The sequence below is a fragment of the Loxodonta africana genome, chromosome 27 (assembly GCF_030014295.1).
Source record: "Loxodonta africana isolate mLoxAfr1 chromosome 27, mLoxAfr1.hap2, whole genome shotgun sequence".
Taxonomy (NCBI): domain Eukaryota; kingdom Metazoa; phylum Chordata; class Mammalia; order Proboscidea; family Elephantidae; genus Loxodonta; species Loxodonta africana.
Window position 1 is genome coordinate 31045382 of NC_087368.1, and position 13511 is coordinate 31058892.

The 13511-nt window shown below is 48.3% G+C and overlaps 1 protein-coding gene across 1 annotated transcript in view; it reads right to left on the reverse strand.

Annotated features, from left to right (window-relative positions):
• OSBPL10 (oxysterol binding protein like 10) overlaps positions 1–13511 on the reverse strand; it is a 207875-nt gene that overhangs the window by 3936 nt on the left and 190428 nt on the right. The window contains exons 8-9 of the mRNA XM_023554884.2: positions 4526–4712; positions 3120–3302 (exon numbers count right to left, since the gene is read on the reverse strand). Coding sequence (XP_023410652.2) covers positions 3120–3302; positions 4526–4712 — 370 coding nt within the window. The remainder of the gene's footprint in view (positions 1–3119; positions 3303–4525; positions 4713–13511) is intronic.

Genomic DNA, 13511 nt, shown 5'->3' on the forward strand with positions numbered 1-13511 from the left:
ACAACGTCCATTGCCTGTGTACTTCAAACTTCAATACGTCAGAGACTGGGCTTTCACACAACGGGAGGTATCAGAATTCTCAGTGGCACCTGACTTTGAGGATATTTTGCCTCTGCACCTAACAGTGAACAAACACTCCCATTATTAGACCGGGGCCAGGGAGCACCTCCACAGTGGAGCACCCCTGACTCTCTTCACACGAGGGGTTAGCTGCCCACAGAAGGAAGCCCTGAGTATTGGTATGATCAAACTGGGAAGGACAAATGGGGCTCAGTTGCCAGGGACAAGGAGCAGCATCTTCTGAGGAGGGCAAGAAGCCATGGGAAGCAGCTGACAACGGTCAAGATCCTGCTGTAAAGTTGGCCCACCCACTGGACCCACCCTGAACCCCACCGTACAGACACCCAGGGAGAGTGACACTCCTGCCCGATTTTACAGCAGGAGAAACTTCTGGAACTGGGATATAAAGCCAGGTGGGATTGGCCTCAACCACACTTTCCCTTTCTACTGTGCCCTGATACCTGATGTAAGAAGGAAGGACTGGCCTAAATAGTAAACTGAGGCAGAGGAGGAAACAGTGAGGGAGGGGGCCTGGTCATAGTCCTCATCATCACCCACACCTTCAACATACATCATGGTGCTGAGGGAAAGGCTGGGTTGAGGACAGCCAGGGTCGTGGGGTGCTCTCAGGCAGGACTTCCCATGGTGAGCCCCATCATAAGCCAGTGGTCCTAAGCTGAGAGGGCAGAAAGCCCCAAAGACTAGAGGGGGTGGTGGCCCACAAACCCAGAAACACGGGGAACCAACCAAGAGCATCAAGATGCCAGACAGCCTGCAGGTGGGAAAGGCTCTGAATGCTGAGCTAGAGGAAAAAGTCTGCAGGGTGGGGAGGGGTGAGAGAAAGTGAGAAAAGCAAAAACAAAGCCAAGGGGAGCCACCTCTGAGGAGCAGAGGTCATCATGGCAAAGGGCTGGTGAGTGGTCGAGGCAGGGCATGGCTGGTATCCCTGGGCACTGGCTCTGCCTGTCACCACGGGGGCCCTGGCAGCTCTGGCCAAGGCAGGACATCCACAGACCAGGCTCTGAGCACCAGGAGGAGATTTACAGGAGGGGGACAGAAGCTAGCCTGATACTCCTGGGGGAACTGCACCCTAATGAGCAGTTGTTCCCGTTCAAGGAGGTGGCACCACTGTGAGGGCGGAGACACCAGCTACCACAGCCCCACCAGCCATGCCGACCCCTCCCTTGCCTCTGCCGGAAAGGCCAGGCGGATCCCAGGGTGACTGGGCTTGTGGGCTCCGAGCAGCAAGGAAGACCTCTGACCATACACTCTGCTTCTTGGGGCTGTTTCCTCCACAGAAAATAGTGGGCTAGATGTCCCTATCGCCCAGCTCCACGTTTCAGGAAATTCTACATATGTAAAAAAATAAGGAGGTAGCCCCTTGGTCTCCTGCTCTGTACCAGACTCCCTCTCCACTCCAGGCTGAATCCTGAACTCCCACAGACTGAGGCAGCAGATATAATGAGAAGCCAGCCTCATCCTCCTGGGGGAACAGCAGAAGGTAATCATAGCTTTTTCTCAATAGCCAAGCTAAAACAACAGTCATGATGTGAGCTAAACGCCACCAGGACTCCTGACTCCGGGGACACTCAGCAGAGGCAATGTGGGCGAGGGGTGGACTTCTTTCCTCCTGACAGCCTTCCCCTTTTTCTTGCTACCATGCCTAACAGGCTGGGCTGAAAAACAACGCTCAAGAGGTCAGGCTCTCCATTTAGACACCGAGAAGGTTACACTCACTGTGCCTGAAGAAACCGATTAACGAGAAAGTGTGTCCTGATCCTACAACAAAGCAAAGGTGCCCAGGACACTGAAGCTTAATTTCTGTCACGTTGAGTCACGATGCATTATTCATACATAGCCTGAATCCTGCTTTGTCTCCACCTAACAAGCACTTTTTCTATTCAGATGCGAACTCTCCTTACAACGGCAAACACTTTCAAAACATCACTTGTAATTTCATTTTTACCCTCCATCATATTTCTACAGAGCTTTTAGATTAGAGCAGGGATTGGCTAACTTTTTCTGTAAAAGGCCAGATAGTAAATATTTCAGGCTTTGCAGAGCACAAGGTCTCTGTCGCAGCTATGCAACTCTGCCATTGTAGCAAAAAGACAGCCAGAGACCACGTGAGTATGTACAGATGATATACAGACAACATGAATGATCATGGCTATGTGCCAATAAAGCTTTACTTACAAAAGTCAGCCAGGTGCTGGATTTGGCCCCTGGGTCATAGTTCGCCAATTCCATAGATTAAAAAATAAAAACGTAATATTCCAAGAAGATTCTGCTGTGTCCCTGGATAAACATCACTTAAATGGCTGCATTATAGTCACACCACAGAACGGCTATACTGATGCAGTGGACATTCCATAATTCACTTAACCCTTTTCCTATTTTCAGACAGTTAGGTGGTTATTCTTTGTTCCTTTCTTTTTTTTTTTTTGCTGTTTAGTTTTCTTTAAAAAAAAAAAATACACTCAAATTTATGTTTAAAAATCTTTTCTGAACCTAACAATTTTCCCTTAGTATTCCCAGAAGTAGAATACAAGACTAAAGTGAATTCATGAGTTTAAAACTACTGATCCATGCAGGTGAGTTACAAGCCTACTGGGTTGTACCCATTTACATGCCCATTGGAAGGACAGGGTATAAAGATTGCCACATCCTTGCCAGCACTGAATTTTTTCATTTTTTAAATTTTTATTGCTTTGCTAGTCTGATAACAAAAAATATTACCTCATTGATTCACTGCACAGTTCTTTGACTTCAACTCTAACTTTGCAATCAAGCAACAGACCAGTGGAGCTGACAGACTCTTTCAGGGCAGGCGTTAAAAGTCAGCCGTAGACTATCTTTACACTCCTCCCCCTAACCACAGAATAATAAACTGAAAGCTACAAAGTCTTTGCCCCTAGTGACACAAAGAGGAAAATCCAAACATTTAAAGGAGTCAGAAGAACACAGTATTTGGCTGATTATTCAAAGACTTCTCCTCTGTCACTTGTGTCCAGCTCTGAGGACAGCTAAGCTGGAGAGAGAAACAGTGTGATTCCCACCTGGACTCCATGGGTCCCTGCTTCTCAAGAGGTCTGATCTTCTTAGGGTACACGGGCAATGTGGTCGTGTCGATGACTTTGGTCTCTCCGTTGCTGTAGGTAAACTCTAAGGTACCATTCCATTCCCCGTGGGCTTTACAGACAATGGTGTTGGTTGGATTGTGCTTCACTTCTGCTGTGACCCTGGATTAATCAATGAGTCAAATGAACATACTTTGCTAGATTATCAAAACAGAGACTTCAAAAGGTACACTCTCCTATTTAGAGGAGATTTTTTAAGGCAAAAGGGAGAATTCTTTTTGCAGTGTTGCTCCCATACTAGCTCTTAAGATATGACCTAACATTATGAACAGAAAAATGACACTGGTGGAGAAACTGGTAAACTCTGAATAAAGACTATAGATTAGTTACTAGTAATGTACCAGAAAGCTGTTTACCTGTGTTTTACCGACTATGCAAAGGCATTTGACTGTGTGGATCATAACGAATTATGGATAACATTACAAAATGGAAATTCCAGAACACTTAATTGTGCTCACGAGGAAACTGTACATAGACCAAGAGGCAGTCATTCGAACAAATAAGGGGACGCTGCATGGGTAAAAAGCAGGAAAGGTGTGCATCAGGGTTGTATCCTTTCACCATATTTATTTTATCTATATGCTGAGCAAATCCAAGAAGCTGGACTGTGAAGAAGGCTGCAGCATCAGGAAGGAGAAAGACTCATTAACAACCTGTGATATGCAGATGAACACTTCCCAAGAACAAAGTCACAGATTGCTTATACAGTAGATCTGCTCTGAAAAAGGACTTTATAACCAGAGCAATAAAAATGACTGCTTCCTCAAAGAGCAGCTCTCTCTCTCAGTTTGCTGGAATCAGGCTCCCCAGAGGAAAGAAGCACTCGTGAGCTTATAGAGTCACCACGCGAGACACATGACCTCAGAGTCACCACACGAGATGCATGATCTGGGGTTTGTGATTCTCTAATGTAGCCAATTCACCATGAAATGGTGAACTCTCAGGCAGTATCCGGGTACCCAGATCAAATCACTTCAGAGCGGGAAGCAGGCTGTGGGCTCAGCAAGGAGAGCTTATTGTAACAAACGGAGGTGCCTTTTAATCTCTATGTGTGTGCTACAAACCCATCACCACTGGATTTCACCATTAATTCAGACTGGGGAGGGCTCCAAAAAGCTGCCACGTGAGACGGGGAAAAGAGCTGCCTCTTTCTCAAAACACTTGTCTCAGGTTAAATACCTCAAAGCTCACGGGAATATTCTCAGCTAACATCTTGATTTCCATCTCATCTCAATACTGGATACTCCATATTCTAATGCAAGAAAGCAGCCAGGGCAAAGGTGGAGCCTCCCTGGCTTTGTCTCTGCAAGCCCTTGGCTGCCTACCTGTGGACCTTCCCTCCATAGAAAGGCTTCGTGTGGAAAATCACCGTCGCCGAGTACCCAGTCTTGGCGCAGTTGATGCTGACTTTTCCTCCGAGCTCCACCCACGGGATGGTGAGAATGGAACGTGCGTAGGCACTGGGCAGGGTGAACACGTACTCCTCCCCAAGGTCCAGGAGCCTCAGCACACCTCCAGGGGAGAGAGGAGGCAAGAGTTAGGCACACAGACGTGGGAAAAGGGTGGTTGGGGATCCATATGACAAGAAGATGGAGAAACCAAACAGCGTCGTGGGACAGGTGTCACATCTCCTACCTCTGCACAGGTCAGCCATTCATACATCATGTTATTCATTGTGTACCAGGCACTGTGCAAGACACCGAGAATATACCAACGACTAAGACAGACCCAGTTTCTGCCTTCGGCGAACAGAAGAGAAAGGCAGACATTATTAATCACCAAATGAATACAAAGTTATAACTGTGATAAAGGTAAGGAGGGAGACACACCCAGGGACATGGATGCCTCCAACTGGAGGAGCTGACCTCAACAGGAAGGTTTCTCTGAAGAAGTGATGCTTGACCTGAGAAAGAGCTGAGTAAGAAAGAGCGTTTCATGCAGAGGGAACCGCGCAAGCAAACGCCCCGTGGTGGGAAGGGGGCCTGTGAGCATGAAGGGGCTGGAAAAAAGGGCCCACGTGGGGCACCAGAGGTGAAGTATGTTGGTGTGGAGGCTGGCCATGGTAACAGGGGTCAGACCCTGTCTTTTAAACTTCTAAAGAGCATGCTAAGGAGTTGTCTTTGTCCTGAGAACAACAGAGTCAACCTCAGTGGTTCTCATGAAGCTAGAGAAATCAGTTTTGGCTGGTTTCCCAAAACACAGGTAGGTGCTCCCAAGTACCCAGGGGAGACCTGTGACAAGAGCAGGGCTTCCAACAGATTCATTCTGGTTCAAAACCCTGCTAAGAATTTGCCTTTGCACCCCAGATATACTGAACCAGAATCTATAGTTTAACAAGATCCCTGGGTGATTCTTATGTATAACAAATTTTGAGAACCGCTGCTCTACTAGTGGTTCACAGAATTGGTGCCTAACCAGCAGCAGTGGTAAGGCCTGTGAACTTGTTAGAAATGCAAATTCTCAGCTGAGGTTTGAAAAAGAACTGACGGGTTCAAAGCCTTGGCCAAGAGCAGGAGCTTGACATCACCATCTACCCACCTCCAGGGCTCTCAAGCCTAGGATCTAAGCATTAGGCTTGGAGTAGGTGTGATCCTCTTGAAACAAGGCACGAGAATGTGGGTTGGTCTATTTTTCTAGAGAAATGGGTCATGGCTTTAACCAGGTTCTCAAAGGCTGATATGATGCCCCTCCAGCCCCACCAAAAACTTATAAAGCCCCAGGGCCGCCGTATAGTTTGTGCACCACACTCAGGAGGAGCCTGCAAAGGAAACCAAAATCTAGCCCTTGTCTTGCTTTCAAGTTGGGCACCCCCAGGGCTGCTTCCATGCACAGGGAGCACCACTGTTAATGCACGTGAGGCCCCATACAGGCTGATGGAGGCCCTGAGAGTCAGTGCTCCAGGCTTTCTAAGATGTACCCCATTAAAGCACCTTCTCAGTGTTCCATTCTGCCTCTCCGGGGCTTTAGCTCTAAGAAACACCCCCCTCCCCCCACTCCCCGAGCTCTACTCCAGCTCATTTCAGGTCAGATGATTAACCATGGCACTGTGAGCCCCAGGAAGGATAGATCTGCCCTTTAATCAGGCACATGCAGCCAGAAGTGGTTAGTGACTTTCTCTTGCTGGGCTTGGGGTTTCTCTACCGCCATGTGTGAGGAGGCGGGTCAACGCCCCCATGTGTGAGCATGTTCTGGCTGCCAGATACTCCTGGGGGCTGCATGCGCCCTGTCTCCTTTAACCCACACACCTACCCTAGGAGGCAAAAGGAAACCGAAACTCAGAGACTAAGTCATTCGGAAGGTCAGCACTTCTGTCAGGCTAAACAAGTATCTCAATCAATTAAAGCTAGAATTTGCCCCACAGTGTGTGTATGTCCTCCAGTACAGGGAGCTTGCCAAGGGAACCAGAGGAGAGATGGGCTAGTGTGCCCACAGGAGTCGTGATCACGGTTGGTTTCTAAAGTCAATACCGAGGTGCATTCAAATTTACCCTTGGAAATTCCTTAATTGCCCACGAGGTACAGTATATATAATCTTCTGGACTCATCCTTTAGACATGTTATCAGGAGGGACCAGTCCTTGGAGAAGGACACCATGCTTGGTAAGGTAGAGGGTCAGTAAAAAAACCCTCGACAAGATGGATTGACACAGTGGCTACAACAGTGGGCTCCAGCATAGCAACGATTGTGAGGATGATGCAAGACTGGGCAGTGTTTTGTTCGTTCTGTTGTACGTACGGTCACTATGAGTCGGAACCCACTCCACCACACCTAACAACAGCAGACTTCTCTGGAACCACCAACCCCACTCTCAGTCAAGTCCATCCAATTCAGTTCTCCCCACCTACCAAAATATATCCCTGATCTTGTAAACTCAAGGTGAAACACTGGCTTATGTGTAGGGGTCTTCATCACCCGCTGTGCGGTGGGAGGCCCACATCATGAGAGGTACAGGTGGACCTGAGATCACCAAAGAAAAGCAGATCTGTGGGCCCCTGACAATCATGAGGGCTTAAAGAACAGACGCTTCAGCAGCATTTAAAGCCTTCTCTCTCTCTCTGGTCAGGATATAACTGAATCCGTGTAACTTCAATGCCCCAATGACATGACTCCACTACACCAAATACATGGAATATCTGAACAGATGAGACTTCTCCCCCACCTCCCCTACTCTGATTTGCTGCAGCTCTCGAGTTAACTTTGCTCCCTAAAAGTAAAGCCCCGGGCCACCTACTGCTCTCACTCTGACACTCATCCCCCTCCCTATACACACACTTTAGATAGTAGAACTGCCCCAGATGACTTTTAAGCCCCCGTCCCATCCCATGGAAACCCTGATGGCATAGTGGTTAAGTGCTATGGCTGCTAGCCAAAAGGTCAGCAGTTTGAGTCTACCAGGTGCTCCCTGGAAACTCCATGCGGCAGTTCTACTCTGTCCTATAGGGTTGCTATGAGTTGGAATCGACTCGACAGCAATGGGTATGGTTTTTTTCTTTTCTTTTTTTTGGTTTTCCTATCCCATGCATTTAAGGGAGGGCCATGGTGTCCATGAGAAGATGGTGCTGGTGTTTCATTCTTTACAGTTTCTGATCAGGACCCCTGGAGGAGAATGGTCAGGTCTGAAATATTCTGTTTCCAAGCCCACTTGGTGTCTGACTTCCTTAAATTGGGTTGCTTGGGCAGATGAGGTAACCCGGCTAAGGCCAAATATAGACATGAGATGACACTTAAGAACTAGGTGTGAAAGTTGAAGAGAGAGGCCACCTGGGATGCCTCTTCCTGTCCCAGTTCTACCCCTTGAGTGTCCCCTACAACATCACAGACTCAGAGACCTTGGCAACTGAGAGGCCCCTGGCATCTAGCCCCTCCCCCACCCTGAGGCAGGCTGCCAGCCATCTTGCTTCAAAGTCCCAGGGAAGGAGGTTCACTTCCCGTATGCCCACCCTATCCACACCCACCCTACCCAGGGGCAGATTAACCAGTAAGCAAGGTATGCACCAAAACCACCAAACCCATTGTTGTTGATTCCAACTCAAAGGGACTCTACAGGACAGAGTAAAACTGCTCCATAGGGTTTCCAAGGAGCGGCTAGTAGATTCAAACTGCCAGCCTTTCGGTTAGCAGCTGAGTTCTTAACCACCTTGCCACCAGGTCTCCCTATAAGGTATGTATAGACTTACAGTAAGCTAGGTACATACAGCTTAATTGCGTTTACTTACTAATCTGGGAAATCTTGGTGGCACGGTGGTTAAGAGCTACCGCTGCTAACCAAAAGGTCAGCAGTTCAAATCCACTAGAAGCTCCTTGGGAACTCGTGGGGCAGTTCTACTCTGTCCTACTGGGTCACTATGAGTCAGAATCAACTAGAGGGCAATGGGTTTGGTTTTTTGTTTTAGTAATCTGTAGTGCACAATTTCACATGGTGGGGGGGTGGTATGTGGTGAAAAACAGGTGAAACTGTGCACTACTGATTAGTAAGTTAGCACAAACAAGCCCGTGCGTACCTTGCTTACTAGGTAATCCGTCCCACCGGTGCTAACAGACTTTGTTGTTGCTGCTAGCTGCCGTCCAGTTGATTCTGACTCATGGTGACCTCATGTGTTACAGGGTAGAACTGCTCCGTAGGGTGTCCTTGGCTGTGATCTTATCAGAAGCAGAGTGCCCGGCCTATTTTTTCCAGACACCGCTGGGTGGGTTCATATTTCCAACCTCTAGATTAGCAGCTGAGCACAAACCGTTTGTGCCATCTAGGGACCTTGCTGTAACAGACTAAAAACCCAACCAAACTCGTTGCTGACAAATCTAGTAGAACCGCCCCATAGGGTTTCCAAGGGGTGGCTGGTGGATTTGAACTGCCAACCTTTTGGTTAGGAGCCGAACTCTTAACCACTGTACCACCAGGGCTCCAAAAGCCATGTCTTTCCTTGGCCCGTACGGGGACGGAACCCACAACCTCGGCGTTATTAGCACCCCACTCTAACCAGCTAAGCTAACTGGCCCCCTGCTAACAGACTGCTTGGTGGTAAAGCTTTCCAGGTGGATAATATGTCTCCCCAACACCACAACCTCACTCCAATTTCTATTTTGTCCCTATTTTGTGGTGAACCCTTCCTGACCTTAGTTGGGGTCCTTGGGGGCTCCCACCCATTCCTAGTCTAGCCAGCAGGCTGTCTCTTCAGAAAGGACGCCACATGGCATGATCTCAGCGTGCGGAGTCCTGGGCTTGCTCACATTTAATAAACTTACTAGTCGGAATTGGCAGCAGGTTGTGCGCTGAGACCGAACGACTACTACTTTCTTTCCAACATATTTACATGGAGAATATGCCACAGCATTGTCTTAAAGATCTGGGCGAGACCTTAGAGAATTTTAAATCCTCTGTCGCTCGCCACCCTGGTGGTTTTAACCTGTCTGAGCCTCAGTTTCCTCATCTGTGGCACAGGGACACCAGCATCCACACCTCACAGGGCTGCCACAAGGACAGGGAAGGCCATCACAACACTCAGTTAAAAGCACACGCCCTGACCTACTGCCAGAATCCTGCCAGTTTGCTCTAATTACCCAGCGCTCTTTTTTCTCTTAAGTAGCTCTCATTTGGGAACAGAGAAGAAATCAGGAAGTGTGGCCTCGGGTTATGCGCATAGGGGGATGGCAGAGACAGGTGGGATGAGACTGTGAAAATGTAATGATTTAGGTAAGAGACAGCATCTTCCTCCCATTCATCTCCAGGAAAACCTTTTCTAAGTCTAGGTGAAATTTCCATCAAACTGACCGCCCTGATAGGGATCACAATACAGGGTCCCAGGCAGAGGGGGAGAAAAATGTAGAACAAAATTCAAAGTCGCCCAAAAAAAAAAAAAAAGACCAGGCTTGCTGGTCTGACAGAGACTGGAGAAGCCCCCGAGTATGGGCCTCGGACACCCTTTAAACTCAGTGCTGAAGTCACTCCTGAGGCTCACCCTTCTGCCAAAGATTAGACAGGTCTAATCTGCCCTGGTGGATCAATGGTTAAGAGCTCGGCTGCTAACCAAAAGGCTGGCAGTTTGAATCCACCAACTGCTCCTCGAGAAACCCTATGAGGCAGTTCTACTCTGTCCTATAGGGTCCCTGTGAATCGCCGTGAGTTGCTATGAGACAGCAACGGGTTTGGTTTGTGGTATAGGGCCAACAAAAACACACGTGAGGAACGGGCTTCATAGTTCAGTTACGTACTCAAGACTAAATGGGCACACCAGCCCAAAAGCAAAGACGAGAAGGCAGGAAGGGACAGGAAAACGGGACAAAGGGAAACAGGGAACCTGGGGTGGAGAGGGGAGAGTGTTGACACATCGAAGCACTGGCAACCAAGGTCACAAAACAATTTGTGTATTAAATGTTTAATGAGAAACTAATTTGCTCTGTAAACTTTCATCTAAAGCACAATAAAAGAAAAAGAAGACATTTCCCTCCAGTCCTCAGAAGTCTGTGAGCAAGCTGAGCTGATGGAAGGTGCTGGCAAGCCGAGCCCGCATTCCTTTAAATCCATAAATGGGTGCTCACTCATTACATCGCCATGATGATGCCTTCTCTGCATTAACTCGTTTCTTCAGAGTTGCTTAAAAAAAAGTATCTGTCCCTAATACGAATAAAAGACTGCAATAAAAGTAGACTTACAAATGGGATCACCAGAGGAGCTGAGAGAAGCTGAGAAACTCCATTTAATCAATCTTTCCTTTCGTAGTTAGTCCTCACGCTGGGAGATTTTTCATTTTAAATTCCACAAATTGGTTTACCAGTAAGCACAAGGCAAAGTGTTAAGATTTTCAAACTGATTAAATCATCTTGCACGGGATCTCCATCAGTGAAACCAAACATTCCTGTAGGACATTTACGCTGCAGCTCTGGGGAATCCCCTTGCAAGCACCTGCAGGGTCAGCTCACCAGCTCCAGGCAAACTTGCCACTTCTTTTACAAGAGCTAACTGCCCTCCCCAGATTCCCCAGAAACAATCTCAATTAAGAGGCTACGCCATTTGCAGGAGCCCTGGTGGCGCAGTGGTTAAGAGCTCTGCAGCTAACCAAAAGACTGGTGGTTCAGATCCGCCCGCCACTCCTTGGAAACGCTGTGGGGCAGTTCTACTCTGTCCTATAGGCTTGCTAAGGGTTGGAACTGACCCTAAGACAATGTGGGTTTTTTTTTTTTTTTTCTCTTATGGCTTCTCGGGGGTGGGCGGGGGGAAGCCTGTTGGAAGAACTGCTGGAGGCCCCTCGCTCCCAGCAGTGGGGCACAGGGAAGTGGCTGGGGGGCCCTTGCTCTCCCCGGACATCAACTGCAGGGCTGAAAGAACAGTGTCTCAACTGGGGGCTTTCTGTGTGAGAGCTGCAGAAGGCAGGTGGTCCCTGAGCGGCAGCATGAGTGAATTCAGGGCAGGATGAAGCACTTTATAAGACCCTTTTTATTGCAGTCAAACATGCCAGAGCCTAAAGGCAGTAATTTGAAAGAAGCCCCTGTATTTATGTTCAGTTTCAAGGGGACCCATCGAAGATCTAATTTGTAAAATGAGAGGTTGTGCAAAATGTTCACTTCAATTCCAGTCAACAGATTCATGGAATGTGCTGGATCAGTGCAGGGACAAATTGGAGGAAAAGGAACCGGGTCTCTGCCCACCTCCTGTGTCCCAACCCATCCACGGAGCTCAGACTACAGGTGCTAGAACCTTCTGCTTTGAAGTTTGAGGGTTCTTAGAAGTATTTCGTGTGAAAAATAAGATCCTATCTGTGACAGGGGGGTTTTAGCTACCGAAAGGGCTTCGGCAAACTTAAGGCCCCCTCGCTGGGTGGAAAGCATTGCTTAGTGAGCCGACCACCCCCTGGCCTTGAAGGTCCACCCACAGCAGGAATACACTGAGGTGGGTGGCCAGAAAGGGCTGTGTCCTATGTCCGGGGGCGGGGGGGGGGAGGCTACGAGAGTCCCTCTAGAACCTTCTTTCTGAATTCAGCACCCTAGTTACTGAGAAGTTCTAACTAGAACATCCAAGCAGGTAGAAGTAAGAGCAGTAAATCCTAATTCTGCTTCAGGAATGACTCCATTTGGGGGCCTTGGGAGACGGTGGTAAATGGCTCCCACCCACAGCATCTGAGAACACGTCACTCAGGCTCCGGGCTGTGCACAGTCAATTCTAAGCCCAGCCCCTGACCCCAGGGACAGGTGAGCTAAGATCCTGAGGCATCACGTGCCTACCCAATAGAGAAGGACATTCAACAACTCCCCCAAACAAGAGAAGGTATAGATGTCAGTCCACTTCATAGGCCAGAGTCAGGGAAGTAGGGGTACAGGGACCTCACTAGTCTCTCAGGGCTAGGAAAATTCCAGAAGAGATGAAAAGGAGGCAACGCGTTATACCTGGCTAAGGAAGGAGCCCTGTGTGGCGCGGCTTTTAAGCAGAAGGGTTGGAGGCACCAATGGAGCAGCAGGACAGAGGAGGGGGCAGACAGGCGGGTGGGGGGTGGGGAGGAGAACGAAATGTGCTGGGAGGGAGGAGGTATGAAGCATAATCACAAATGAGGTGGTCCCACACCAGAATGACCACTGGGAGTGGAGAAGGAAACGCCATCGGGGAGGGGGAGACTGAGGTTCTCTGATTGGAGAGTTCCCTAAAGCACTAGAAATGGATTTTCAAGTCCTTACCTATACCAGAATTTCCAGAATACCCGCCTTAGGGGCCCACAGACAGGGAGGCATCTACCCTATACTCCATTGGCAGAATCTGTGGTTTTCCTAGGAATTGACAAGTGCCAACAAGCATCTCTGCTGAGTGCGGAGGAATCCTCAGAGTAAAGAACTTGAATAAACATTTTCTAGATGTCAGGAAATACATTTAATTTTATCAGAAGTGTCATGGATTGAATTGTGTCCTCCAAAAATATCGGTCAGCTTGGCTAGGTCATGATTCCCTTGTATGATTATCTACATTTTATCTTCTGATATGATTTCCCTATGTGTTGTAAATCCTATCACTATGATGTAATAAGATAGATTAGTGGCAGTTATATTAAAGGGGTCTACAAGATTAGATAGTGTCTTAAGCCAATCCCTTTGAGATATAAAAGAGAGAAGCGAGCAGAGAGACGTGGGGACCTCGTACCACCAAGAAAGCAGCACCAGGAGCAGAGCACACCCTTTGGACCGAAGTTCCTGTGCTGAGATGCTCCCAGACCAAGGGAAGACTGATGACAAGGACCTTCCTCCAGAGCCGACAGAGAGAGACAGCCTTCCCCCTGGAGCTGAAGCCCTGAATTTGGACTTGTAGCCTACTAGACAGTGAGAGAATAAATTT